General features: G+C 58.9%; 2 protein-coding genes and 1 long non-coding RNA gene across 6 annotated transcripts in view; 2 read left to right on the top strand and 1 right to left on the bottom strand.

Moving 5' to 3' along the window:
* Nucleotides 1–20,105, top strand: part of ELL (elongation factor for RNA polymerase II) — a 78,072-nt gene extending 57,967 nt beyond the window's left edge. Inside the window, exons 6-12 of the mRNA XM_047849946.1 lie at nucleotides 3,250–3,374; nucleotides 10,624–10,720; nucleotides 11,871–12,345; nucleotides 15,313–15,379; nucleotides 15,627–15,798; nucleotides 17,098–17,142; nucleotides 17,821–20,105. Of these exons, the coding sequence (XP_047705902.1) occupies nucleotides 3,250–3,374; nucleotides 10,624–10,720; nucleotides 11,871–12,345; nucleotides 15,313–15,379; nucleotides 15,627–15,798; nucleotides 17,098–17,142; nucleotides 17,821–17,937 (1,098 nt within the window). The 3' untranslated portion in view covers nucleotides 17,938–20,105. The remainder of the gene's footprint in view (nucleotides 1–3,249; nucleotides 3,375–10,623; nucleotides 10,721–11,870; nucleotides 12,346–15,312; nucleotides 15,380–15,626; nucleotides 15,799–17,097; nucleotides 17,143–17,820) is intronic.
* Nucleotides 20,106–20,529: 424 nt separating this feature from the next.
* On the bottom strand, nucleotides 20,530–23,162 carry LOC125160725 (uncharacterized). The gene is made up of 3 exons (XR_007150349.1): nucleotides 22,808–23,162; nucleotides 21,872–22,101; nucleotides 20,530–20,739 (listed from the first exon to the last, which is right to left on the bottom strand). It is a non-coding gene; the product is annotated as an uncharacterized LOC125160725 (long non-coding RNA).
* Nucleotides 20,571–26,463, top strand: ISYNA1 (inositol-3-phosphate synthase 1). Of its 4 annotated transcripts, none has more exons than XM_047849948.1 (11): nucleotides 20,571–20,669; nucleotides 23,451–23,579; nucleotides 23,723–23,884; nucleotides 24,169–24,301; nucleotides 24,414–24,607; nucleotides 24,802–24,951; nucleotides 25,037–25,252; nucleotides 25,363–25,527; nucleotides 25,630–25,743; nucleotides 25,820–26,037; nucleotides 26,163–26,463. In XM_047849948.1, the coding sequence occupies exons 1-11, from the start codon at nucleotides 20,583–20,585 to the stop codon at nucleotides 26,362–26,364; spliced, it is 1,770 nt and encodes a 589-aa protein (XP_047705904.1). In that variant the 5' UTR covers nucleotides 20,571–20,582; the 3' UTR covers nucleotides 26,365–26,463. The 4 variants fall into 4 exon arrangements, with proteins under 4 accessions (XP_047705904.1, XP_047705906.1, XP_047705905.1 ...); XM_047849949.1 differs by lacking the exon at nucleotides 20,571–20,669 and adding an exon at nucleotides 23,263–23,348; XM_047849950.1 differs by lacking the exon at nucleotides 23,723–23,884 and having other exon boundaries at nucleotides 20,579–20,669.
* Nucleotides 26,464–26,504: the final 41 nt, after the last annotated feature.

The raw sequence follows: 26,504 nt of genomic DNA, 5'->3' as shown, positions 1-26,504 counted from the left end.
GAAGAGCCCTTCCTGGGATCTCTTCCAAGATTCGCAGCCTGCCTCAGAGCCTCGGCCTCCCGGGTTAGGACCGGCTTAAGGGTGTCACGGACACGTTGCTGGCCATGGTGCTTCTTGTCCAGTGGCTCCGAGGTTGGCTCGGAGGGAGGTCAGCATGCTCCTCCTTCGCTGTCTGCTACCACACAGGCAGCGGGCACAGCACAGAGGATCCAACAAAGACTTCGCCGCCTGAGGCTTTTAGAATTTAAAGAAGCCTGGGTGACCGCATATGTGAGTTAACAAGAGCACAGGCTCCACGGTCAGTGGGCGTCCCTACCACACCAGCCGTGGCTCTGGGCAAGGGGATTCACGTGGAGACCCTCAGGTTTCCGTGTGTGGCTGCAGCTTGCCCGCAGCGCCTCTTGAGGGGTTGAACGTGATGTCAGCAGATGAAGCCTGCTATTAGGGCACAGCTCAGGCTTTGGGGCAGGAGGGGAGGGCCTGTCTCCCAAAGCCCCCGGAGGGAGTCTGAGGACCCCTGGGAAGGTGAACGGCTCGCTCTGGCTTCGCCACATCAGCCAGACCACGCAGATGCCTCCTTGCTGTGAAGTGGGGATGGGCCACTGTGGAGCCCCGCTGTGAGGTCCACGTGGCTGGCATGACAGTCGCATTGCGCGGAGGAGGTGTGGCCGAGCCTCCAGGGATTCTGTCCGCCAGCTCACCTGCGTCCCACCTCAGACGCTCCTGGCAGCAGTGCAGAACTCACATGCTGTGACAGTTGGTAGCTGTGTCTGAGGATGAGCCACGGGGTTCGCGGCCCCTCACGTCACCGGGACCCTGGCCTCAGGGGCTCTACTTGGCAGTAACCCCTGTGTGGATGTGGCCTCTTGAGCCACTGTCCCCCACTCAGAGGCTGTGCAGGCGAGGACCAAGCTTTAAGGTTTCTCCCTCTGAGCTCACGAGTTGGCTCCTGGCCTATTAGAAGATAGATATGTAGCTTGATGGCTCAGAAGTTTTCTTTGGCAGAGGGGCTTGCCAAAGCATCCAGAAAGCTCCAGAACAGGAATGATGTTCTTAGGGGGCTTGTTTCCTTGGGAAGTCGCAGGTGTCAGCCTTATCCTTGGGAACTCAAGGGAAGCACAGTGGAGGCCCTTCCCCTGGGCTGGAGCTCAGAATGAGGCAGGGCTGGCAGATTGCCAGGTCTTCAGACGTGAGCCAGGACTGAAGACGAAGGTGGGACCTGTGCCCACCTGGACATGCCTGTAGTCCACACTGCTGCCCAGTCAGGCCGCCATTGGCCCCTACTGTGGTGTTCTTGGGAACGCCCATGCCCCACCTTCCTCTCTTGCCCTGTTTGTGCCCAGAGTAAAGAAGAAGCACTTGAACCCCTCAAACCAGAACGTGAAACTTAACTGACCGTGCACACAGTTACACCTGAGATTTACCCTCTGAGCAGTCCTCTGATGCAGCAAGAATGCCAGCGGGCTCAGTTTTCCAAAGAGAAAGGGGATCTGTCGGTGCTGATGTCGTTGTGCCAGGGGTTCCTGCTGCTTTTTTAACCTCTGAGATGCTCTCATTGCTCCCAGGACCAGAGAGGTACCCTGCTGGGCTCTGGCTTCTTAGGTTGATTTGGAGTCAGCAGCCTCCCGTGGTGTCGGTGGCAGAGGGTGCTCCCCATGTCTACTGTGATTTCTTCTAAATGGCCCCATCTGCCTTGTGCTTCTGTGTTTACTACCCAGCTTGTTCTCCCTGGTGGTCGTGGGCAGTAGCAGGACCCCGTCAGCTTGAGGAAGGGGAAGGTCTCTGGGAACACTGTGGGCCGGGCCTTGCCCCGGCTGGTCATTTCCAGCCGCCCCCAAGTGATCAGGGATTCCGATGAGCAACACACACGAAACCACACTCCTCAGAGGAACCTTCCCTCTTCCTTCTGTGAAAACATCCAAAGCAAAGATTTAAAGCATCTGTCTCCGGTGCTGGCGGGGCCTCAGAGAAACCCACAGGCCTGTCCTCCATGGGTGGGAGTGTTGACGGGTGGGTGGCTCTTCTGGAGAGCATTTTAGCAGAACGCATCAAGAGCCATAAAAATGTTCAGAGCCTTTGACCCATTAATCCCACTTCTGGGAAGCTGGCCGAAGGAGAACGTCGCCAGCATGGAAAAACCTGCACACAGCGGTGTCTGTTTATATGCTACAGAGAAACTGGAAATGGCGTCAGCATCCAACGAAGGAGAAACCTTTGAGTAAATCACAGTGCAGATGTTTGGTGGAATATTACTCAACCATTAAAAAATGTTCCCTGTGGAAACCGCTGTGACACAGAGTCCTCTCAGAAGAGCCCGTGAGAGTGAAAAACAGCCGTCGCGCCAGCTCCCTGCGGCCGTGCGCTAAAGGCCAGCGAGAGAGTCCCGGAAGTACCCGCTTTGGGGTGGGGCCCGAACTCCTATAAGCATCCTCAGGGTCAACGTTTTGAGTCTGCCTTCACAGTCTTGGAGACCAGCTCAGCCTTTGTTACCCCGCCCGAGCAGGGCTGGCTGGTTGCGGGGAAGGTGGACTTAGCCTGGCCCCTGGAGGCCCCGGCTGCCCCGGCCTCCGCCACGTGTGTCCCGGGAGTGTGTATTCGAGAGCGGGCGTCGGTCTGTTCAGACTGCTGTTGAGAGAATAACATAAACTGGTGGCGTATAAACAACAGACGTTTACTTCCCGCAGTTCTGGAGGCTGGGAGGTCTAAGATCGAGGCACCAGCAGATTGGGGGTTTGGTGAGGGCCCCCTTCCCAGTTCACAGAGTGGGTCTTCTCACTGTGTCATCACGTGGCAGGAGTGGCGAGGGCCCTCTGGAGTCTCTTATAGGGGGCACTGCTCCCGTTCATGAGGGCTCTAAACCCTCATGACCCCATCACCTCCCAAAGGCCCCACCTCCTAACACCATCATTTTGGGTGTTAAGATTTAACCTGAATTTGGTGAAGATGAAACGTTCAGTCGGGAGGCTGGTGATGGGGTCCTGCGAGTATAGATGGCAGCACCGCCCCTTTAGGAGCCAACCTGTCTTCCGGCAGCTGTAAGACGCGTGTGTCAGGACCTGGTGTTCTGACCCCTTTGCATCCCAAGGCTTGCTGCCCGGGTAGGCAGGGGATTTGGTGGGGGGGGGGTGGGGGGGGTGGTTCTGTCCTCTTTCCCCTCCTGTGTGTCTGCCCCCCACCTTCCATCAAATGCTTTCGGTAGCTCCTGCTTCCCCTGGGCTTCCCGCAAGGTGATTCTGGTTCTTCTTACAGGTGGCCAACGTGAATGCCAAGGATGGCACATGCACGCTGAAGGACTGTGTGTATAAGGATGTGCAGAAGGACTGGCCTGGCTACTCGGAAGGGGACCAGCAGCTGCTGAAGCGGATGCTGGTCCGGTAATGCCGCCTCCCATCTCTGGGCCTGTCCCCACACCTTGGTTCTGGGGCAGATCTCCTCCTGAGGACGCTGGGGTGGCCTTGTGTGGTTCTGAAGGCCACAGGGCCCTTGAGCAGGATGGAAGGATCCATGGAGACTCTCTGGCAGTCTTTCCCCGCTGCCTGGGATGCCACGGTGCCCGGGCAGCCCACCGTGGCCCCTTGTCGGGGGAAAGGCCAGCCCCTGCTGGGTGGACTGGAGGGCACAAGTCACTGTCCTGAACACCAGACAGAAGGATTCAGTCCACCCAGCTTATCCCAGTGCCTCCTTTCCTTTCCCATCAGGCTCCCTTCCCAAACCTGCACACCCCCACAGGCTTCTGCTGTAGGCCACTTCCTTCTTAAGAAGAACCTCTCGAGATCTTGCAGCAGAGAGAAACAAAGCAAAACAAAACTCCCCACAGACATGATTAAGTAGCATTAATTAAACACATTCCCTCTCAGATTAATTGGGACCTGAGGTCAGGAGTGGCCTTGGTGGCCCAGGGGAGGAGTGGTTAAGTAGGCCCCTGCCTGGCTTAGGCAAGCAATTAATGATTTCCTTCTCAATTGATGCCTGACTTGGGAGCCGGGCTGTGAAGCGGCTTTCAGAGCAGGCTGATACACTAATTAGTCCTTAAGTGATTTCTCAGGGACTTGGAGTTATTTATGAGGTGTGTGTGTGTGTGTGTGTGTTTTGAAGTTCAGCTGTTTAAAGCATTAATTGCGTGTAGAAAGCAGAGCCGATTTGGGGCCGCTCTAGGTGAACCCGGAGTTTCTCGTCAGCCCTGCAGGGCACTCCTCCCCAAGCCAGTACCTGTTTCTAGGCCAGCCTAGGGTCACGGCTCCGGCTGTCCAGAGGTCTTGGGGAGACTGAGAGGAGAGGTTTTCAGCAGAAGCCCCCCCCCCCGCCCCCATCCCCTCTCTGGGGTCTGCTGTTGCCCCAGCTAAATATGTCTTGAGTTGACCACTGTTGAAATGGTCAAGTTTACCTACCCAAGTGCTTGGAGGTGGCAAGGGGCACACGAGGGACACTCACTGCAAGACTGTTCCTGTCCTCCCGTCCTTCAGAGCCTCTCACTAACTGGCTGCTGTTCTCAGACCCTGAGGGCATTGGCCACACTGAGCTCCCCAGAAGGGGAATGGCCAGGAGTGTGTGTGTGTGTGTGTGTGTGTGTGTGTGTGTGTGTGTGTGTGTGTAGGTGGGGTCAGTAGGAATCTCGGCTCTGGAGCTTTGTGCAGTTCCGGGCTCGTATTCCCTGTTCTGCTGAGTGAGCTGCCAGGACTCATGTAAACCCAAGGCACTTGGCTTTCGCCCGGGCCAGCATGGTGCTCTTCTCTGCATGGTCCAGCTTAGGGATCAGCCTCGCCAGGAAACACTCGACTTACCAGTAGCACCTACCGTCCTTGGAAGCTTGAACTGGTTGGTGTGCAGAAGTCAGGGTCAGCATCTTCGATGCCCATGACCATGCTGAAGGTGACCCCAGCCACCTGTCTGCTCAGTTCTTTTTTAGGTTGTTCACGCCCTGAAGAAAACCCCATGCGTAGCAGTTCTTAAAGCCATGGCCCCATGGCAGGAAGGAAAACTGGGCCTTGGGGTATTTCTGCTGGTGGGGAGTAGGGACGAGTGTCACCCCAGAAGCTGGGCCATCTCCTTTTCCTACAGCTTGTTCAAAATCCATACCTGAGTTAAGCACGCTTCTGCTTGCAGAGTCTACCTGGGCCCCTGAGGCTTTGCTCTACACGGACACCCACTTCCTGCATCCTTTCGATTCTTTCTCTGTGCTTCTATTCCCCGTGTGTGTAGCTGCTGGGGCCCGTCCTACCCCAGGTGTTCCCAGTGCAGGATGAGACTTTGGCAACGTTGCCTGGCCTTACACTCACTCCCCTCAACCCTGCCACCACCTGCACTTGTCCTGGCCTCGCTTCCCCGAGGGCAGGCATCTGGACCACACGCCAAACCACAGTCACCATCCCATCACATATGCTCTTTGTGGACTTGGTAACCTGCTTGGCTGCCCTGTCACTTACTCTGCTCATTCGCGTTGTCCTTCACAACCCAAGCTTCCCCTGGTTGTCCCATGGCCTTTTGCCACTTTCAGCAGATCAGAGGTCCTGCCGGTTCCCCCAGGAGACCGCTCCACTCCTGTTCCCCTCTCACTCTCCTCTCACTCTCCTCACTCCTCTCCCTCTCCCTGTGCAAGCTCTCCCATTCCTGGGTCTGCGATTCTGCCCTGGTGCTGAAGGGATACAGCTCCTGAGGAAAGGGCTTTGATTGGCCCCTCTGCCATAGCTCAGTCAGATTGGATTGGCAGTTGCCCAAGTCTGGGCCTTCAGATCCCGAGGACTTTTGCCTCCATGTTGAAGGCCTGGCCCACAAGGGTTGGAGGTTCCCCACCCAGCCATTTACACGTCTGCGTGATCACGGCGTGGCCTGGCAGGTGCTCTGGGGCGAGTGTCTCTGCTCTCACAGCCTGAAAACTCCCTTCATCCTTCTTCCCACCCTGTGTGTGCTCCTGGAAAGGCTTCCTATGCCCCTCCGGCAACCTCCCTTTATGTGAGGCAGGAGGCAGAGAGGGGGAGGGGAGTGGAGGTGTCAGAGGTACGGGGGGAGGGTTGTGCTCCATAAACTGTCCACTTTCGCATCTTCCCCATTGCACGTCGCTCTCTCTTTTCAGCTTCTCCCATCCCATCCGTTTTGCCAATTGTTTCTAGCTCCCACTGGTCTTTGGTCTGGTTTTTTGTGGCATCACATTCTCATTCCGTGGGAGTGATGTTTTTATTTTAAAATTTTTCATTGTTGAACTATGGTTGACATACGGTGTTACATTAGATTCAAGTCTACAGCATAATGATATGACAGTTCTGTACATTTTTCAGTGCTCGCCAGTAAGTGCAGTGTGGTCACCATCTGTAACCCTGTGAGACTGTTACAGTGTTACTGACTGTATTCCCTATGCGGTACTTTTTGTGCCTGTTCCGGTGACTTAATTATTTTATAACTGGAAGTTTGTATCTCTTAATTCCCTTCGCCTCTTTCTCCCCCCCTCCATGCCCCTCCCCTCTGGCAGCCACCAGTTTGTTCTCTGCATTTATGAGTCTGTTTCTCTTTTCATTTGTGTGTTCATTTTATTTATTTATTTATTTCATCTTATGTTTTAGATTCCACATATAAGTGAAATAGTATGGTAATTGTCTAACTTATTTCACTTAGCATAATACCTTCTCGGTCCATCCGCATTGTTGCAGACAGTGAGGCCCCATCCTTTTTTATGGCTGAGTAATATTCCGTTGTTTTTATATTCCACATTCTTTTTTATCTTGTTCATCTATTCGCGGCCACTTAGGCTGCTTTCATATCTTGGCTATTGTAAGTAATGCTTCAGTCAACTTAGGGGAGCTTGTATATTTTTGATTCGTTTGCTTGTTTCCTCTGTATAAGTACCCGGTAGTGCTATTGCTAATTGCCTGGTAGTTCTGTTTTTAAATTGGGGGGGGGGGGCCTCCATACTGTTTTCCACAGTGGCTGTACCAGTTGGCATTACTCCCAACAGTGCAGGAGGGTTCCCTTTTCTCCCATCCTCACCAGCACTAGTTTCTTGTCTTTTCGATACTAGCCGTTCCGACAGGTGTGAAGTGATATCTCATGGTTTTGATTTGCATTTCCCTGATGACTAGTGATGTTGAATATCTTTTCCTGTAGCTGTTGGCCATCTGTAGGTCTGTGGGAAAATATCTGTTCAGATTTTTCTGCCCTTTTTAAAGTCAGATTATTTGTGGGGTGTTTTTGGTTTTGTTTTTTTTTTGGGGGGGGTGTTGAGTTGTGTGAGTTCTTTATATGTTTTGGGTATTAATCCCCTAGCAGATGTATAATTTGCAAGTATCTTTTCCTGTTCAGTAGGTTGTCGTTTTGTTTTGTCGATGTTCCTTTGCCGTGCAAAAGCTTTTTACTTTGATGAAGTCCCAATTGTTTGTGCTTTTCTTCCCCCTGCCTGAGGAGATGCATCCAACAGATATGTTGCTAAACTCAGTGTACAAGAGATTACTGTCTGTGTTTTCTTTTTAGGAGTTTTATGGTTTCGGGTCTCACATTTAGGTCTTTAATCCATTTTGAGTTTATTTTTGTGTATGGTGTAAGCAGGTGGTCTGGTTTCATCCTTCAGCATATAGGTGTCCAGTTTTCCCAACAGCTTTTATTGAAGAGGCTGTCTTTTCCCTGTTGGATATTCTTGCCTCCTTTGTCCTGGATTAATTGACCATATAAGCGTGAGTTTACTTATGGGCTCTCTATTCTGTTCCATTGATCTATGTGTCTATTTTTTTGTGTGCTAGTATTATGCTGTTTTGGTTATTATAGCTTTATATTGTGTCTTTTTTTTTTAATTTTTTAAATGTTTATTTATTTTTGAGAGACATACAGGGTGTGAGTGGGGGAGAGGTAGAGAGAGAGACACAGGATCGGAAGCAGGCTCCGGGCTCTGAGCTGTCAGCACAGAGCCCGACGCGGGGCTCAGACCCGCGAGCTGTGGGATCATGACCTGAGCCGAAGTCGGACGTTCAACCGACTGAGCCACCCAGGCGCCCCTGTACTGTATCTTGAAACACGGGATTGATGCCTCCAGCTTTGTTCTTTCTCGCAATTCAGTGGCATTAATTATATCCACAACATTGTACAACTACTACCTCTAGCTGCTTCCAGAACATGTCCCCAAAGATGGAACCCCACATTAGCAGATACTCCCATCGCCCTCCCCCAGCCCCTGGTAACCACTGATCTGCTTTCTGTGTCTTTGGATTTGCCTGTTCTCTCTGGACGTTTCACATAAACGGGATCATACACCGCGTGGCCTTGTCTGACGGGCTTCTTTTACTCTGTAACGTTTTTTAAGGTCCCTGTAGATTGTACCACGTGGCAGAGCCTTGTTCCTTTTTGTGGCTCAGTAATATTCTCTCGTGTGTGGTTATACACCACAGTTGCCTATTCATTCATCTGCTGCTGGACCCTCGGGTCATTTCTTTCTCTTGGTGATCGTGGGTAGCGCTCCTGTGAACATTTGTGTCAGAGGATGTGTATGGACATAGAGTCTCAGTCCTCTCAGGTGAGGAAGGAGGAGTGGAGTTGAGGTTTTCGAAAACCTGCCAGACTTTTCTACACGACAGCTGCACCGTTTTACGTTCCCACCAACGATGCACAGAAAGGTTCCAGTTTCTTCACATCCTCACCAGTACTTGCTTCCCCCCCCGCCCCCCCCCGCCATTTTCTGGTTTTTGTTCTGTTTGGTTTTTTGTTTTTAATTCTAGCCCTCTTATGGATATGAGGTAATATCTCATTGTGGTTTTGATTTGCATTTTCGTGACGACTAATGGTGTTGAGCGCTTTTTCATGTGCTTCTTGGCCATTTGTGTATCTTCTTTGGAGAAATGTCTATTCTCGTTTGGAGAATGACCAATGTCTATTCTCATTTGGAGAAATGTCTATTTGGAGTCCTTTGTCTTTCTGAGGATACTAAGGCTGGTGTTTCTGTTGTGGATTTAAAATTTTCATCTGCTTATAGAGTTTCTCTTCCCTTTCAAATGCATTTTCTTGTCTCTCTCACATTTGTTACCTGGAGGCCCGGGTGCAGGCCTTCAAAACTTTCCTCTGAGCGGCTTCACCTCCTCAGGAGGGCTGCTGAGGTTTCTCTGAAGCCCCACGGGCCCCTCCCTTTCCTCCTCTCCTGAGGCCACACGTCTGTCCATCTTGTTGTCCGGGTGTGGCTGGAGCAGCCTCCTGGCCTCCCAGAGAAGGCCTGGGCTCCTTCACTCCTCAGCATACTGTGGGATCTTTCCCCGCAGTGGACCAGGATCCAGAGCAGAGAGCGCACAGCCCTGCAGGAGCCCCTTCTCTGCGGTCTCTGAGGCTCTGACCCCCAGGCCCGTGGGGTCCTGTGGCCTGGGACCCCGTTTTCTTGGCTCTGCTTTCTGCGTTAGACCATGCTGCTGTCTTTCCCCTCTTTCGTGCCTTTTTAACGGAGGCTGGAAAGAGTGCATGTGAATGCCTCCGGTTGCTTCCTTGTGGCCCGGACAGCAGACTGGCAGTACCCCTTGTGGCCACACGGACTGTTTTACCCTGGTGCGTGCTTGCGTGTTGCAGGCCCTTTTCCTGTGGCTCTCCTTGCATTTGGGGCCACCGTGGAGGGGACAGCAGCAGTGGTCTGTAATGTGGCCATCGGTCAAGGACTTGTGCTCTGCTTGTCAGTGCTCAAGAGCAGTGTAGACGACATGGTCCCCGTGGCAGACATTTGCAGGGCACTTGGAGGGCCCGCGGCACCACGCACAGCACCGGGCTGGCGGCTGAGCTCCTGTGAGACTCGTAACCTCCGGGAATATGAGAGGCGGATTAGAGAGGGGCCTCAGGCCAGGGTCACTAGTAGGCCTTCTGTTTGCCCATTGAGTGTCAGAGTGTCTCTTGTTGGGTCCCTGGCTGCACTGTTATGCTCAGGTACCCCTCCTGTGGATCGCTGGCTGCCCCTGTCGCCCTTGAGGAGGTATTGTAATGTGGCTCCCAGGAAGGTGAGTCCTGAATCCGGGAGGACTTCCTGTCATGCCAGGTCATCTCAGTCCCCTTCTGCATTTTCTAAAGTTTCTGCAGTAAGCAGCATTATTAGGACGAATGATTTTTTTTTTTTAATGTTTATTTTTGAGAGAGAGAGAGAGACACAGAATTTGAAGTAGGTTCCAGGCTCTGAGCTGTCAGCATAGAGCCCAACGCAGGGCTCGAACTCACAGACGGTGAGATCATGACCAGAGCCGAAGTCAGACGCTCAACTGCCTGAGCCACCCAGGCGCCCTGAATGATTGTTTTTAAAAGGAGGGGGCCGGTGCTCCAGTTTACCCAGCTTCCACAGGGACGTGACACAGACCTTGAATATCCAGTCAATTTTACTTGGGTCCCTGGTCTCCACAGTAACGGGTGTCTAGATGAGGGGGTGTCCACTGACCCTTCTGGGTGCAGCAGGACACTGAGCGGGGTAGTCCTCTGGGCTATGGATGAACCCAGGGTGGACATGCTCAGGCTGCTCTCTGCCTACCATGCCCTGATGTTCCCGGGTACTCAACCCCGTTCTGGTTCGCCAGGGTGGCTGGCCCCTCCCCAAATCACCGGGCGAGGGTGGGACAGCATGGTGTCCGTGGAAAGGCAGGTGGGCCTGGGTGTGCGGGGCCTTTCAGCTACCCCACTTCTCCTTCATAGGAAGCTGTGCCAGCCACAGAGTGCAGGTGGCCTCCCCGGAGACCCTGCTGCCTCCAGTCCTCCCAGGGAACATGGAAGCTCCGCCTCGCCCCCTCAGGTAGGAGTGGCAGGCATGGGTGTGACCGCAGGTGGTGGTGGCAGTGGTGAGGGGGGAAGGCGGGGTAGGAGCCAGGGGGCCAGGCCGGACCTCAGTGTTCGGGTAGCCTGTTGGGCCCTTGGCTCAGGGGCGGGTATGTTCTGCAGTGAGTGAGCAGCTGCCTGGCTTCCCCCAGTCTGGGGCCCCGGGCCCGGGCCCTTGGCGCCGTTCCCTCGAGTACTTGTGGGTGGATGGAGAGCAGGCACCGCGTTGCCCTGAGCGAGCAGGCATGGCAGGTGCACTTGCTTCTCAAAGCTGTCGCGAACATTCTGTAAAATGGAGTGTGCTGGCTGCGGGCACAGGGCCCTGTGAGTGGTGGCCGCTGCTGATTTAATCAGTAGTCAGCAAGGGCACTCACATGTCCCTACCCGCATGCTCTGGCCCGTGAGTCCCTTGTCCCAGGTCCCTTATTTATCTCCCTTCTCTCCTTTGCCTTGGAGGCTCCCAGCCCGTGTCCAAGGCTCTGAAGCCTGCTTGTGGCGAGGTCAGGTCTCTGCGTGCCCTGGCTTTGGGGCCAAAATAGAGGGCTGAGGGCCCCATTGCACTGCTTCCCCCTGATCGCGGGCCTGCTGTCCACCATCTTTCTGTCTAGCTGCTTCCCTGGGTCTGGGCTGTCTGTGGTCCGTCCCTGCCACACGCGCCTCAGCCTTCTCACTTGTGAAATGGGGATGAGGCCTGCACACCTAACAGGGTTGCCATGGGGATCCAAGGAGTCCTGGGTCTAGAGGGGTGGATATCCCAGCCGGTGGGGCTGCCCTGTATCCTTCAGACTTGATTCTGTCACCATCCCCCTCATCTAGGGAAGATGCTGGAAGCAGCGACATTTCAGACCAGTCCCTAGAGGTGGCCTTTTTGAGTGCTTCGGCTGGCCAGTTCTGCTGATGCTGCTTCTCTGCTCCTACTCAGGGTGGGCTGAGCCTGCCTCAGCAAGGGCCTGGCTGTTTCTGTGTGCCCCCTTGTGGCCAGAGTGGGCCTTGCAGGTGGGCACCGGGTTTCTTAGGGCCTCGCTGCTGAGCTCAGGGTCAGCCTGTTGCTCCCCAGCCACTTCTCAAGGGACACCAGTGGTTCCAGACACAGTCTCCCTTTTAAAATTGTTTCCCTTCCTTTGTAGAAACGACCACAGCCTCCTGATTTCATCGGTCCCCTGGCCAACAAGAAACTCAGGATATCACATTTCACCCAGAGAGCTCAGCCTGCCATCAATGGGAAGCTGAGTGCACTGCATGGCCGCGAGGCCCTATTGCCTACCCCAGGCCCGCTGGCTGGCACGGATGCCCACCTACCCCCGCGGTTGGAGCCCCCGAGGGCCCATGACCCCTTGGCTGACGTCAGCAATGACCTGGGCCACAGCGGCCGGGACTGTGATCACGGAGAAGTGGCCACCCCGGCCCCGACTACGCGCCTCGGTTTGCCCCTGCTGACGGACTGTGCCCAGCCCAGCAGGCCCCATGGCGGCTCATCGCGCAGCAAATCCAAGAAGAAGTCCAAGAAGCACAAAGACAAGGAGAGGGCAGCTGAGGACAGGCACCAGGCCCGGTTGCCAGACCACTTACCCAGCCCCCTTGGAGCCCCACCAGATGCCCCGGGTAGGTACCAGGAGACAGGCCTGTGGTGGGAGACTGCAGGATGTTGCCAGGAGCCTGAGCTTCCCACACCCGCCATTGCTCAGAGGGGGCTGTACCACCCCATGGGCCCCCATATTGGCACGCCCTGCACATTCAACCCCTTTGCACCCTGTGTTCTTGTACGAGGTCATGAGTGCCCCAGTGGTCTTGGCCTTGGAGGCTTCTGCAGTCCTGCTGTGTGCCAGGCTGGTGCCGGGTGCACAGAACCCGACCGAGCTGAGGCCCATGGAGGCAAACAACGCACCCGGAGAGGAGCTAGTTCCAGGCGACAGCCCTGGTTGCAGGGAGGTCCCAGACACTGAAAGGGGAGCAGGGTGGGGCTGGGGTTCAGGGAAGGCAGTGGGGCGGCACGTGGGCCGCCGCAGGCCTTGTGTAGCTTGCTGACTAGTGAATATTTCAGCCTGTGGAGACTGGGTTTGGGAAGCTGTCCATAGAACAGCAGGCAGTAGGAGTCAGAATGAGGTCATGTAGCAGGTGAGGAAGCCGAAGTCGAGAAAGCTGGGATCACAGCAGCAGGTACAAGGCTGGCTGGAGAGAGAGCAGGAGAACCTTTGTGGGGCCCAGAGATACTGGGAAGGTGTATGGACAGGCCAGGCTTGGGGTGGGAGTGGGGGTCTTCACCCCCAGAGCTTGGGTCACCTTGAGTTCACGGCCCTAGGCGCCCGAGCTGAGCACCCCACGTGGCTGTTAACAGAATCAGCATGATGTGGCCACAGAGATGCAGCTGCACCTGCCTCCTGCAGGCAGTCTCAGGCTGTGTGACTTTCTGCCGCTCTCAGATTATGTGTCCAGAAAGGATCCGAGCAGGAGGCATTCCTGGGTCAAGGGTGGAGCTGCATTCTCCTTATTTTTAATGAGTTGTTCAACTGCTCTCTAGAAAGGCCTTTGCCGGCCCCTCCCTTGAGGTGAGGCCTAGGTCCCTTGAGCCTGTCCTGCCTGGGAAGATAAACCCTGAGCGGGCCCAGCCGGTCAGCACGTCCTGTCCCAAACGGTGAACGCAAGACCCCATGTGCCCCTGGAAGGGCCCTGGGAAGGAGGAATACCATGGGGTGGGCTCCACACGTGAGGCTCAGGTGGCTTCAGGTCCTGCCCAGGACACAGCGGCCTAGGTAGCTTGTCCCGGGATTAAAGTGAGAAAGTGAGGTTTGGAATCGCGCAAACCAGGGAGTAAGATGGCCCGAGGGAAGGGATGAGGACAACTGAGGCACTGGGAGCTGTGCCTTAGGCTGGGTGACTGTCTTCATCTGCGTCTCGCAGGTGCCTCGAATGGTAACAAAACGGTTGGGCACAGAGGCCCCCCGTCCTGCTCCGAGGCTCCTTCTGGGATAGAGTATGTGCTCTGCCTGTGCAGGCAGCCGTACAAGCAGGAAACACCCACCTTGGTTCTTTGTGCACCCTGCCTCTGCTTCAGACTCACTGGAGAAGGTTCCAGGTCAGCATGTGAGGACGCTTTCTTGGTCTCGTGTTCCACACGGGAGGCACAGGCATTGATTTAACCCACTCCTCTGTGCGGTACTGTCCCAGCCCTGCGCCATGATTGCCTCTAACCCCGACAGATGCAGCATCTGCCGGGCAGATGGCTCTTCTTAGCCACCCCTGTCCTGATGCCACCTTGGGCCCATAGCCCCAACTCGTGCCTGTGCTGCAGGTGCACTCCTGGGTCCTACGCCCATCCTTGTGTCTGCCCCCACTCTTGCTCGGTCCCTGGACCCCTCCTGTTGCTTCAGGGTACCTTCCTGGGCAGCCTGGTGTACTGGGTGTGGGGGTTGGGCACAGCCAGGCTGAGCTCCAGAGGCCCACGGACCTCTGAGGGGTCGGATGGGGAGTCCCTCTCACAGTGGGCTCCAGGCACGGGGGAGGCATAGGAGAAGCTGGTAGAAGGGACAATGGAGGGGGCAGCTGTGGGGGGTTCCCTGTAGGCCCGGGCCACATGGTGGGAATCAGCTCGGCTAGTGAAGGGGCAGGGTGGCTGAGTGAGGACGATGCACAGAGAGTGCTCCAGTAGGAGTAGGGCCTCTAAGTTTTGCTCAGGCCGGCCCCCAGAGGTGTCTCAGGTGGTAGGTGAATCTGACCCTGAGCCTTGGTTTCTCCATTTGTTCTCTCACCTGAAGATCTCAGGAAGGCTAAATGAGGCAATGCTGACTGGGCCCACGCATGGCAGAACACTCTGGAAGGCGTAGCTTATGCAAAGTGTGGGTCGCGGAAGCACAGACTAAACTTACGTGTGTGTTCATCGGGCCACGGCCCCGAGGGAGGGGAGAGGTGTGCTCCATGGTGGGAATCATTCCCTGCAGCCCAGGGATTCCCAGGTGGGCTGCTTTCCAGTCAGAGGGACACACACTGGGTACCGAGGATATACTGCACGGTGACAGATGTCTTCCGTGCTGAGAAAAAAGGCCGTCTGAAAGAAGCCCCCGCCGCCCCCCCCCCCGGGAAATCTGCTAGATGGTAGTTTTGGTCTACTCTGCCCCCAAGCGCCGCGGACAGTCCCGTGTCCTCCAGCTCCTCCTAGTGGACGGCCTGGGATGCGGGCAGGAACCAGGTGGCCATCTTTCTTCGCCCGGCAGGGCCAGAGACCTTGGACAAGGGCGTTGCTTGTTTTCAGAGTAGCGGTCTTTTACATGCAGTCAGCAGAGGTAGCAAGGTCTCTGGATCGGTCAAGCTCTGAACAAGTGGCCCATGCGTCGCGCACGCGGCACGCCAGGGCTCCCTGCGCTTTACACGACTGTGGTGCAGGGACGCACACTTGGCTCGGCTGCGGTGCTTCTGGGTCCAGTGAGGCCCCCGAGGTGTCGCTTGCCCAGCCCTCACACTCCCTCTGCCCTTCCTGACCCCCCTTCTGCTATCGTTCCACGTCCTCCGGACAACAGAGCTTGGTGCGGGTCTCGGTGTGGACTCAGAAGGTACGCATTTGCTCTTCCTTCGTAGGTTTAAATGGGGCCTGCAACAGCTCGAGCGTCCCCACGTCAACCTCAGAGACCCCCGACTACTTGCTGTGAGTACTTCCCCGGTTGGCCCCCCTCTCCCCGCCCCACACTCTCCCCCGCACCGCAAGTTAGCAGAGGTAGGATCCGACTGCGTGTTGCTGTGTGGGAGTTCTAGGACCAGGCTCCCGCTCAAGCCAGGAAATCACCCACGAGGTGGGGGCTGGTGGGGGGCGGGGCGCGGGCGACCACGGGCACCCCAGCCTCTCTCCGCAGCAGCCCCCCGGGCCCTGCTGGCCCCTCTCTCCCTCTCCCCAGGAAATATGCCACCATTTCCTCCTCGGAGCAGCGCCAGAGCTACAAGAACGACTTTAACGCGGAGTACAGCGAGTACCGCGACCTGCACGCGCGCATTGAGCAGATCACACGGCGCTTCACGCAGCTGGACGCCCAGCTCCGGCAGTTGTCCCAGGGCTCCGAGGAATACGAGGTGGACACCCCCCTCCCCCGCCACTGTCCACCGCACTCACAGACACACTCTGGGCTGGGGGCCCGGCCCACCCCGGGCGCTGCACACTTGCCCCCCGTGCTCTGCTCCCGACCTGGTGAGACGGGCCTGTTTCTCATGGGTGCGGCCAAACCCGAGGCCTCCAGCCCTAGCCATGGCCCCCGAGCCTGGCCTCTACCCCTCCCAGGTGAGGAGGGCCGCCGCGTCTGCCGGTGTTTCTCCCTGTCACGCCTGGCAGTCAGCTGCCCCTTGCTGCTGATGTGATTCAGGCCCACCCCCAGGGCTCGGCCGTGGAAGTCCGCGGGCTGTCAGGCCAAGTTTGGCCTCCTCTGCAATGGGGACGGTGGAGGCTGACTCCACAGGTGGGAGATGACCTGTTAGGGCAGGGGTGGCGTCTGGAGCAACTGAAACAGCCAGGCCCCGCACAGAGCAGTGGGTCGGATTACCGGGTCCCCCCTGCAAGAGCACCTGGGGTCCTCTCTGCGGCTCACAGCCCATCCGTGCTCTCAGAGGCACAGGGGGAGGGGCTGGAGGGTTCCTATGGCCCCCTGCCAGTTTTAGGACTCCCTCGCCCTCTGATCAAAGGCGTGCGGGCTCCCCGAGCTGACCGTGTTGGAGCTCACCGGTGGGGGGTCGCGGGGGGGGGCTCTACCCTTGGTCAGCAGCCCTGGGACTCCAGCCTTCCCTCATGCCACCTTTCGGAGCTAGTTATCTGATTGATCGGGTGTTGAGGTCCGTCTCCCCTCGTGGGAGCCACCTTGGTTTCCAGACGAAACCAGCTCGTAATTGGAGGCACGATCAGGGTTCTGAGGGTCTGGGATACATGAGTCCCTGGGGTCTCTCTCTCTCTTCCCTCCTGCAGCCCCCACGTGGACATCCCCCAGTAGCTCCCTGCACCGTCAGATGGTTGGCCTTGAACAGAGGACAGGCCAACTGGGTGTGAGGGAAGGAGGCCACCCAGCCTGCTCTTTGCCTCCTCCCTCCCACGGTTCTGACCGGCCCCTCCCGCTGTGCTGCCCATCGTGCTGCTCCCCGAGGCTGGGCCCCTGCCTCTCTCTCCCCTGGCCCAACATCCTCCCCCCACCTCCTGCCTTGTTCATCTCCCCTCCCCACCCCTCCGCCTGCCTCTCTTTACTTTGGTCAGCTTCCCTCACGCCATGCTGAGGCTATTGTCTCAAGGCAGGTGGTGACTGTGCAGGTCACAGGTTATCAGGGAGAAGGGGTCACTCAGTTGGGGTTTCCTGCAGCCAGGGTCATTGTTCGCTTTCTTTTGTTTTCCAGACTACTCGCGGGCAGATTTTGCAGGAATATCGAAAAATCAAAAAGGTAAGTATCTACCCTTTGTGGGCTTGGGGAGGGGGTCAGACGAAGCTGGCTTAAGGTGAGCAGCACTAGAGTCCGGGAGAGGACGGAAGGGGGATGACCCTTGGCTAGGCTGGGTCCTCAGGGCAGTCCCTGCCCCCACTGACAGCTAAGAAGCTCAGCCCGTCCCTCCCTGGGCACCCCAGCACCCTCCAGCTCTCCCACTGCTTCGTGGGTGCAGCCCCCAGGCTCTTTCCGGCTCCCTCCAAGGTCAAGGGAGGAGCCGAAGCTTGCCGCCCCCAGCTGCTAGTCTGGCAGGAATGCCTGGTCAGGGCTCTGTCAGTTCTTGCTCCTCAAGGCCACGAGCTGTGGCTTCACCACGTGTGTGCCCCCGTGTGCCAGGGTGTTTCTCTGCCAGCCAGGTCCCAGCCCAGGAAGGAGACTTTGTGACAGTCTTGCCTCTGACCCTCATCCTGGCAGTGACCGTGTTTCCCAGGATGGGGCTCGGGGGCGGGGGGACACCAGCCCAGGGCTCTGGCCCAAGGTAGAGCAAGGGTCCCTGTCATTGCTTGGTGGGCACTGGCCTGCAAGCAGGGGGAGTGGGAGCCCGAGGCGACCAGCAGGCTGGCCTGCTTCACACAGGGCACGCTCTGGGGTGGCGGCTGCAGGATGTGGCTCAGCCCTGCCGCTGCTCTCTTGCAGACCAACACCAACTACAGCCAGGAGAAGCACCGCTGCGAGTACCTGCACAGCAAGCTGGCCCACATCAAGAGGCTCATCGCCGAGTACGACCAGCGACAGCTGCAGGCCTGGCCCTAGCCTGAGGCCACGGGGCTGGTGGTCCAGGCCGGCTCCCCACGCCGGGCCAACCCTCCTGGATGGTGGGGGAGCTGGGGGCGGGGGGGGGGGGGGAGGGGAGTTCCAGAGCGGGGAAAAAAAGAGATTTATTTAAACAAATAAACACGAGGAAGACACATTCATCTGAGCCAGCAACGCCGGCTTTCGGGGGAGCCCCTGCAGACCTGGTGCCCACAGGTCACAGATCCAGGTGCGGGGGCCGGCGTCTCATCCCACTCCCCCGGCCCCCCCCCCCCACCTCCTGAGGAGCCCCCACCTCTTCTCCGGCCCACAGCCCAAGGGGCTTGAGCTTCCCCCTCCCCGAAAGACTCCAAGGCCAGCCTGCCTGCCTTTTCTAGTTTTATACAAAGACAGCCACTTTTAGCTACTGCTTATGAGACTTCAGTCTATTTTTGTATGAGAGAGAAAGCATCTTTTCTAAACCTGTGCCTCCCCTCCTTGGACACCAGGGTCTAGATGCCGCCCTGTGTCCTTTCTGCAGTATTACAGATGCCATCTGAAAGTCTTGCTCCTGAGGGCTGAGGAGAGAACCAAGGAGGGGGCGGTGGGCAGGGGCGGGGGTGCAGCTGATGCCCACGTTTGGCTGTGCTCCCGCCCCGGGCCCTCCCTACAGCCCCGGGCCTCTCCCGGCCCAGGCCGAGACGGGGTCTCTGCTCTAAGGGGGGTAGAGGCCCGCCCAGGTCTATTTCGAGAACTCCAGCTGGCCCCAGAGCAGCTGCTGAGAGCCGGAGGGGCAGAGCGGCTCTCGGCCCACCAGGCCTGCCCTGCTATTTCAGGCCCTCAGCTGTAGGGGGTCACTGGGGGTTTTCTGTGCTACGAGCTCACACTGCAACAACAGTGTCGGATTTTCTTTTATTACGTTCTCCATTTCCCCCTTTGCTGCTGCTTTTCTTTTCGCGCTGAGACCGTGTGGTCTCCATGCTGTTGACCTCACTCCATCCCTCAGTCCACTTGTGGGTCTTGGGGTCATCTTAGCAGAGTCACCGCAGGGTTTACACTCAGGGAGGGGCTGGGGGGGGGTTGATGGGGTCAGGGGACCCCCTGAGAGTGAGCTCAGAAAACGTGCCCCGTCCGCCCACTCTGGGCGGGGGGCGTGGGATCCATGGACACCATCATTGCTGCTTAGTAGCTGTGCCTAGTCTAGTGTCCCCCAGTGTTGGGGGACCACATGTATGTGTGTGTACGTGTGTGTGAGGGCCCCGCCGGGGTGCAGTGGGGACGGAGGCGTGTGTTCACATTCAGGGCCGCATTCAGCGAAGCCACAACCAGGGAAGGCAGATGGAGAGGCTGCAACCTGGAGCCTGGGGTCATGCGCTGGGTGGGGGGGGGGGGTGCTGTCGCCAACAGTAGTGAGGCAGGGAGAGCAGAAATGCTCACGCAGAAAAATGTCTATTTTTCCAAGCCATGGGGACGTCTCCTAACGGTTTCCCAAAGAGCAGGCGCCCTCACGGAGGCACCGGCAGTGTGCCTGCCCCACCCAAGGCTCCTTTCTTGGGACCCCTGGGATGCCCCGAGCACCGAGGGAACTGACCCCTCATGTTTCAGTGGTTGTTTTGTTTTTTTTTTTTTCATTTGGGATGGAGTGGGATAAGGGTTGAGCAGACTCCAGGGACCCCCCCGAGTTCTGCAGACAGCCGCGTTGTAACCATAGACTGTCCTCAGCCGGACGCGCGGACCCGGGTGAAAAGGGATTATTTAAGGAGGCTGCAGCCCGCGGGGCTGACCCGGCCCTCTGCCCTGGGAACCGGTTCAAGGGACTCTCAGTTGAATTTCCTTTTTGTTGTTTTTTGTTGTTGTTGTTTTTCTCCTTTTAAGGAATTATGAAGCTAAGAAAAAGTTTTGTGCTTTGGGGGTTGATGGACAAAAGTTCTGGCGGATTAAATATGGTCTAACTTATTGATACTGTGTTTTGCACCCCCTTTTTAATATTGTACTGTGGAGAAAAACTATTTTGAGCCATGGAGTTGGTGTTTACAAGAACTTTTCACTTTTGCCAAAATGTTACGATTGAAAGGCATCCGCGTCTTCAGTTTCCTAATATTTTCTTAAAAGATCTAGTGTCCTTTTTGTACACTAAACAGGTGAATGCTGATTTTTTTTCAACCTACAATAAATTTCACTGAACCGAACCTAGCAGCCCGGAGTGCCTGGGTGCGTTTGTGTCTGTCACAGCCAGGGGCCTCCTGGGCCCCTGTGGGGGCGGGCTGGGGTCAGGACTAGACTTGGCCGGCCCCGGAGTAGCCATGGTGATGAGCACACGTGGGGGTGAGGCCGGCAGGTGGAGGCTGACCCAGGCGAGGTGATGGGCCCTGCAGGTGCCAAGGCACGAGGCCAGACCACTTGGTCACCGGCAGGAGAGGAATGGACACGGGATGTGGGGGCAGCGGGGAGCCAGGGTGCGTGTATGAGCAGGGCCGTGTCCCCGGGTGTGGACAGGGTAGACCCGGCCCAGCAGAGGCCTCCCGAAGTGCCAGAGCCCCCAGGAGCAGGGAACGCGTGGGGCCAGGGGAGCACCCATGCTTGGGGAAATGATGAAAACGGCGGTGACGGCACTATTTTATTGTTTCTCCCAACTAGGCCGGCTCGCTGGGGCCGCCCCTGTGCCCATGATGGGGATGGGGACGCTGAGGCCCAGTGGAATCCCACAGGCCCGGGATGCCAGCAGGGATGGCTGTCCTTGTCCCATGTTCCAGGTGAGGAGCTGAAGGCAAGGCAGGGGTCAGGGTCCTGTTCTTGAAGGACGTGGTGCGGGTGGGTGTTTATCTTAGGAAGGAAAAATAGATAAAGAGTAAGACTGGGATTAAAGGGGTCCAGGGGTCAGGGGCTGTGGGCCTTAGCCTCTGGTACAGCCCTGCTGGCCAGCAGCCTTGGTCCGAGTTCTAAGGTGGCCTGGGAATCCAAGGGGCGCAGGAGACAAGGTCAAGCAGGCCCTGTGGGGCAGAGTGTACCCTGCTCCCCGGGCGGCCTGCCCGTACCGTTCTTCTCGGGGACAACATCTCTCTCCCCCACGGTCCGGAGTCCAGGGCCAGCGTCTGCCTCCTTCAACCCCGTCACGCCTCAGCTTCGCCTTGCCCACCCGACTCCCTAGGCCCTCCACCAGACTCCCCTGCAGCCCCCGAGCCTCCCAGGGTGGCCGTCACCCCCGGCACCTCAGCGGCAGGCAGTCCCGTGACCATCCTTCCCGCGCCAAGGACGTCACAAGTCCAGCCCCCCAGCCCCAGAAGGGTCTTCCCAAGCTCACAATCTGTACCATGGCCGAGGGGCTAGGGGCCGCCCACCGTTCCGGCCACTTGTTGGACGACATCCCCAGGTGTCATCTTGCCGGCACTCCGATCCCACAGTCCCTCCTGTGCGCCAGGCTCCACCTGGGCACTGGCACTCGGTGGCTCAGACAGCCCTGCCCCTGCCCTCGAGAGCCCCACCGGGGTCCCCAGGTGGTCCCTGCGGTCACTGTACGGTGCCCACTTGTCTGCCAGGATTAGAAGCAGCCCGAGGCCACGTCCCTCCCAGCCCCCCACCCAGCCACCCCACTGCCCTTCCGGGGAGCCTGTCTGGGTCAGCTCTGCCCCCACCATCTTCCTGGCACCTCCTGCAGGCTGCCCAGTGAATGCTAGGGCTCCCCAGGCCTGGGGCTGGGGACCTCTCTGGTCTCTGCACGCATTCCCAGGTCACTTGTCACGTGGAGGCACAAGCTCCCTCCAGTCTTCTGGCAACTACTGGATTTCAATTCTTGGAGCTGGCATCAGACCCCACAGGTGAAGGGCTCAGTCCCACACAAGACCGCCCCCACTTCAGACACCTGCCACAAGTCTCGGGCCACCCAAACTTCTGACCCACTGGCTATACATCAGGGCTTCCCTCGGCTCCCCCCCCTTGGTTTGCCAGAATGGCTCACAGTGCTCAGGAAAACACTCCCAACAGCCGGAGGAGGTAGATGGTGAAGGCAGGGAGCGAAGAATGGCACTGGGCTTCCATGCCTTCTCCAGATGCGCCACCGCCCATCATGCGGGCAGCACCGTCATGTGCTTCCCGAGCCCTCCTTGTTGGGTTTTTGCAGAGGCTCCGTTATGTACATATGATGAAATCATTGGCCGTTGGTGACTGGACTCAATCTCCAGCCAGGAACTGGGGACGAAACCCAAATGTTATACAATACTCCCTCCCTCCAGCCTCGAGGGTCTGCCCTTGTCCCCAGACCGCTTCTCTTCCCTCCCACCCGGCCACCTTTCCATCTGCCCCCGAACCCACCCCCCCCCCCCCCAGGTTTTTGCCTGGGCAGTCCTTCATATCTCCCCATAAGAGATGTCCTCTTGTCTCAAGAACCTTGCAGCAACCACCTCCTCCAGGCAGCCTGCCCTTGCCAGACCCTATCTGTGAGTTGCCTCTGGCCAGGTAGGGGGGGCCCCAGTGTACTTCGGACGCCCCTACACTGGAGCCCCTTGAGGGCAAAGCCTGGAGCCAGAGTCTCGGAGCCCACAACCCCCAAGGCCAGGCCCTGACCATGTTTCCTGCGAACGTTCCCAACTATCCACCTTTTGGGTCAGCTCCAGTGGTGGAAACTTTCCAGCCGGAGGAGGCCGCTTGTTTTGGAAAGTTCCTGGGGGAGCCGCCCCCGCCCGCCCGCCGGGTTCCCACGCTCCCTTATCACTGGGTGCTAGGGGGGCGCCGTGCTGTGCCTGCCTAGCTCCTCCCCAGCTGACCTCGTTGGTCCTGCCCACCCCCTCCCTTCCGCTGCCCTCTCACCAAACACCGGCCCCCTCCAGCCTGGCCCTGCCAAGCCCTCCTGCCACAGGTAGGGAAATCGAGGCCTCGCAGCGCCCCCTACACGCACCATGTGAGCCCTGTCGGGAGTGTCTTCTGCTCAGGAAGCGGGAGGCCGAGGCGGCCTAGGCTGAAGCAGTGTTTGGCTCGGGAGTCAGAGTTCTGGCCTTAGTTTCCACTGCAGTATCTCGGACCCAGGTGCCCAGCCCCCCTGCCCTGCTCCAGCTCCACCTTTTGCCTTGTGGCTGGGCCTGGCGCGCTCTCGCAACCATTATTGTCCTCTTTTGCAAAATGAGGCAAAGTGGCCGAGCGCCTTAAGCGACTGTGGTGCGAAGTGAATCCACGCGCTCCGTGCTCTGGCCGGGGTCTGGAGCCCACGTGGATGTCCTGCCGCGCCAGGCAGGACGGGATCCCAAGGGCGGTGATGGCTAAGGTCTCCGGGGCCTTGAACCCGAATCTTAGGCAGACGCGCCCCTCCTCCCCGCGCGCCCCTCCTCCCTGGCGCGGGTGGGGTGAGGGGCGGGGCGTGGGCGGGGCCGCGGCTCTTTTCTCTGGAGTTCGCGCGCCCCGAGCCCTCGCCGTCCGCCACTGTCCGAGTTGACTCCGCGCCGGTGAGTGCGTCCCGGGGTTTGGTGCGGGCTCTCCGGGGACCGCAGTCGCCTCGGTCCGCCGGCTCCCGTGTCCCCGCTGACCTGCCCACACTCCGCCCCTAGCTCTCCGCGATGGAGGCCACAGCCGAGTTCGTGGTCGAAAGCCCCGACGTGGTCTACGGCCCTGACGCCATCGAGGCTCAGTACGAGTACCGGACAACGTGCGTCAGCCGCGAGGGCGGTGTCCTCAAGGTAGGCAGGGGACCAGGAGTTGTGCGGTGGGAATGGGGGAACTAGGGAGCCAGGAGGGGACGGGAATGACCCAACGTCTGTGGGCCTGTCCCTGCAGTAAGAGGGGGGTGTGGCCCCAGACTCACTGCACCGCCCGTCCCCAGGTATACCCCACGTCCACGCGCTTCACCTTCCGGACCGTCCGGCAGGTGCCCCGGCTCGGGGTCATGCTCGTCGGCTGGGGTGGGAACAACGGCTCCACGCTCACCGCTGCCGTGCTGGCCAACCGGCTGCGCCTGTCCTGGCCCACGCGCACCGGCCGCAAGGTGGGGGGTCGGGTGGGGCTTGGCCTTGGCCGGAGTCGGTGCGGGAGGGAGAAGGGCCTCTAGGGGGCGGAGCTCTACGAAGGAGGCGGGGGGGGGCCCTCAGGGGGAGGAGCCTAAGGTGCCGGCCGGCTGCCGTGGTGGGGGGAACCTGCAAACGGGGAGCCGCTTCTGCGGCTGAGGCGTCCATAAGTAAGGCGGAGCTTGAGGATGCCGGGCGGGGCCCTGGCCGGCCAGCGGCCCACGCCACGCCCCACCTCAACTCCGCCCCGCCTGCCGCCCCCCAGGAGGCCAACTACTACGGCTCGCTGACGCAGGCCGGCACCGTTAGCCTGGGCTTGGACGCCGAGGGCCAGGAGGTGTTCGTGCCCTTCAGCGCACTGCTGCCCATGGTGGCACCCGACGACCTCGTGTTCGACGGTGGGCGGGGCCCTAGGCAGGGGCGGGTGGGAGGCGGGGCCTGGAGGGGCCTAGGTTCCGGGCTGGGCTGAGCTTGGGGGTGTTAGCCTCCCACCCCCGCACCCCGCCGCAGGCTGGGACATATCATCCGTGAACCTGGCTGAGGCCATGCGGCGCGCGCAAGTATTGGATTGGGGACTGCAGGAGCAACTGTGGCCACACATGGAGTCCCTCCGCCCCCGGCCCTCTGTCTACATCCCCGAGTTCATCGCCGCTAACCAGAGTGCGCGTGCGGACAACCTCATACTTGGCACTCGTGCCCAGCAGGTGCAGCCCCGCCCCAAGTCCTTTATCCCTTGCCACTTGTTGCTCCCGCCGTTTGCCCCCCACGTTCTCTATCCGTCTTTTGTCTTCACGCTTCCATCCTGAGGGTCCACACCTCACTCTGCACTTGGGCAACTGAGTCGCCCAGACCTCTCCAGATCGAGGGGCCTGGACGACCTCCTTCCCTCCCTGCCCAGTTGGAGCAGATCCGCAGGGACATCCGTGACTTCCGGTCCAGCGCTGGGCTAGACAAAGTCATCGTCCTGTGGACAGCGAACACGGAGCGCTTCTGCGAAGTGGTCCCAGGCCTCAATGACACTGCTGAGAACTTGCTGCGTACCATCCAGGTGGGGGTGCACACGGGGTTGGAGAGGGGTCAGGGCCAGAGCCCCAAAGAACCCCTCCGTGCTGACTGCCCGCCTACGTCCGCAGCTGGGCCTGGAGGTGTCGCCCTCCACTCTCTTCGCTGTGGCCAGCATCTTGGAGGGCTGTGCCTTCCTCAACGGGTCCCCGCAGAACACGCTGGTACCCGGGGCCCTCGAGCTTGCACGTCAGCGACGCGTCTTCGTGGGTGGAGACGACTTCAAGTCAGGACAGACCAAGGTCAAGTCCGTACTGGTGGACTTCCTTATTGGCTCCGGCCTCAAGGTGCGTGGGCCCCGGGGGTGCACGGCGCAGGAGGGGGTGCTTGGACCCTAAGCGCCGGGGTTGTGCGCTGTGGGGCCTGCAGCTGCCACGGGGCCCCTTTTTCCCCGCAGACCACGTCCATCGTGAGCTACAACCACCTGGGCAACAACGACGGGCAGAACCTGTCGGCGCCGCCACAGTTCCGCTCCAAGGAGGTGTCCAAGAGCAGCGTGGTGGATGACATGGTGCAGAGCAACCCGGTGCTCTACGCACCCGGCGAGGAGCCCGACCACTGCGTGCGTGGGCCGTGGGCCGTGGGCCGCTGTGGGGGTGGGGTGGGGGTGGGGGCTCCCGGCCGAGGAGGGCGGGGACCCCTGTGACCTCGTGCTGCCCTCCAGGTGGTCATCAAGTACGTGCCGTACGTGGGCGACAGCAAGCGCGCGTTGGATGAGTACACGTCGGAGCTGATGCTGGGCGGCACCAACACGCTGGTGCTGCACAACACGTGCGAGGTGCGGGGCCCGCCGGGGCGGGAGGGGGGCTGCCCACCGGCCCCCCCCCTACCTTCTGACCCCCCCGGCCCCACAGGACTCGCTTCTGGCCGCGCCCATCATGCTAGACCTGGTGCTGCTGACCGAACTGTGCCAGCGAGTGAGCTTCTGCACCGACGCCGACCCCGAGCCGCAGACCTTCCACTCGGTGCTGTCGCTGCTCAGCTTCCTCTTCAAGGCGCCGCTAGTGCCCCCGGGCAGCCCGGTGGTCAATGCGCTCTTCCGCCAGCGCAGCTGCATCGAGAATATCCTCAGGTGCGCCCTGGCCTTGGGGCTCCCCGTCCCAGGCCCAAGTGGCCACAGGGATTCTAGGGATCGGGGGCCGCGGGGTCCACCGGCTGCGGAGTCCGGCCCCCGCTAACCCCCAGCCTTTTCCCCAGGGCCTGTGTGGGGCTCCCGCCACAGAACCACATGCTTCTGGAGCACAAGATGGAGCGCCCGGGCCTCACGCGCGGGGGGCCCGTGGTCGCTGCCTGCCCTGTGCCTTGCAAGAAGGGACCAGCGCCAACTGCCCCCAACGGCTGTACGGGTGATGCCAACGGGCACTCGCAGGTTGACGCACCCCAGATGCCCACCACTTAAGGCCATGGTCATTCTTCTGCCCCCAAACTCCGGCCTCCATTGCCCCTCAGGACCCAACCTTTCCAAGACCCCTAAAGACAATAAAGCCAGTGCCACTACGGCCACAGCATCACCTGTGGGTTCTTGGCGCCTGCGACCTA

The sequence above is a fragment of the Prionailurus viverrinus genome, chromosome A2 (assembly GCF_022837055.1).
Source record: "Prionailurus viverrinus isolate Anna chromosome A2, UM_Priviv_1.0, whole genome shotgun sequence".
Lineage (NCBI taxonomy): Eukaryota > Metazoa > Chordata > Mammalia > Carnivora > Felidae > Prionailurus > Prionailurus viverrinus.
Note: the sequence above shows the minus strand (reverse complement) of the source record. Positions and strands in the feature narration are given on the sequence as shown.

Bases quoted from the DNA above. Each gene is read 5' to 3' on its own strand.
- ISYNA1 (XM_047849948.1), top strand. From the start codon at position 20,583: ATGATGGGGATGGGGACGCTGAGGCCCAGTGGAATCCCACAGGCCCGG. The intron at 23,885-24,168 runs GTGGGGGGTCGG...GCCGCCCCCCAG, and splicing joins CCACGCGCACCGGCCGCAAG to GAGGCCAACTACTACGGCTC. The intron at 24,302-24,413 runs GTGGGCGGGGCC...ACCCCGCCGCAG, and splicing joins CGACGACCTCGTGTTCGACG to GCTGGGACATATCATCCGTG.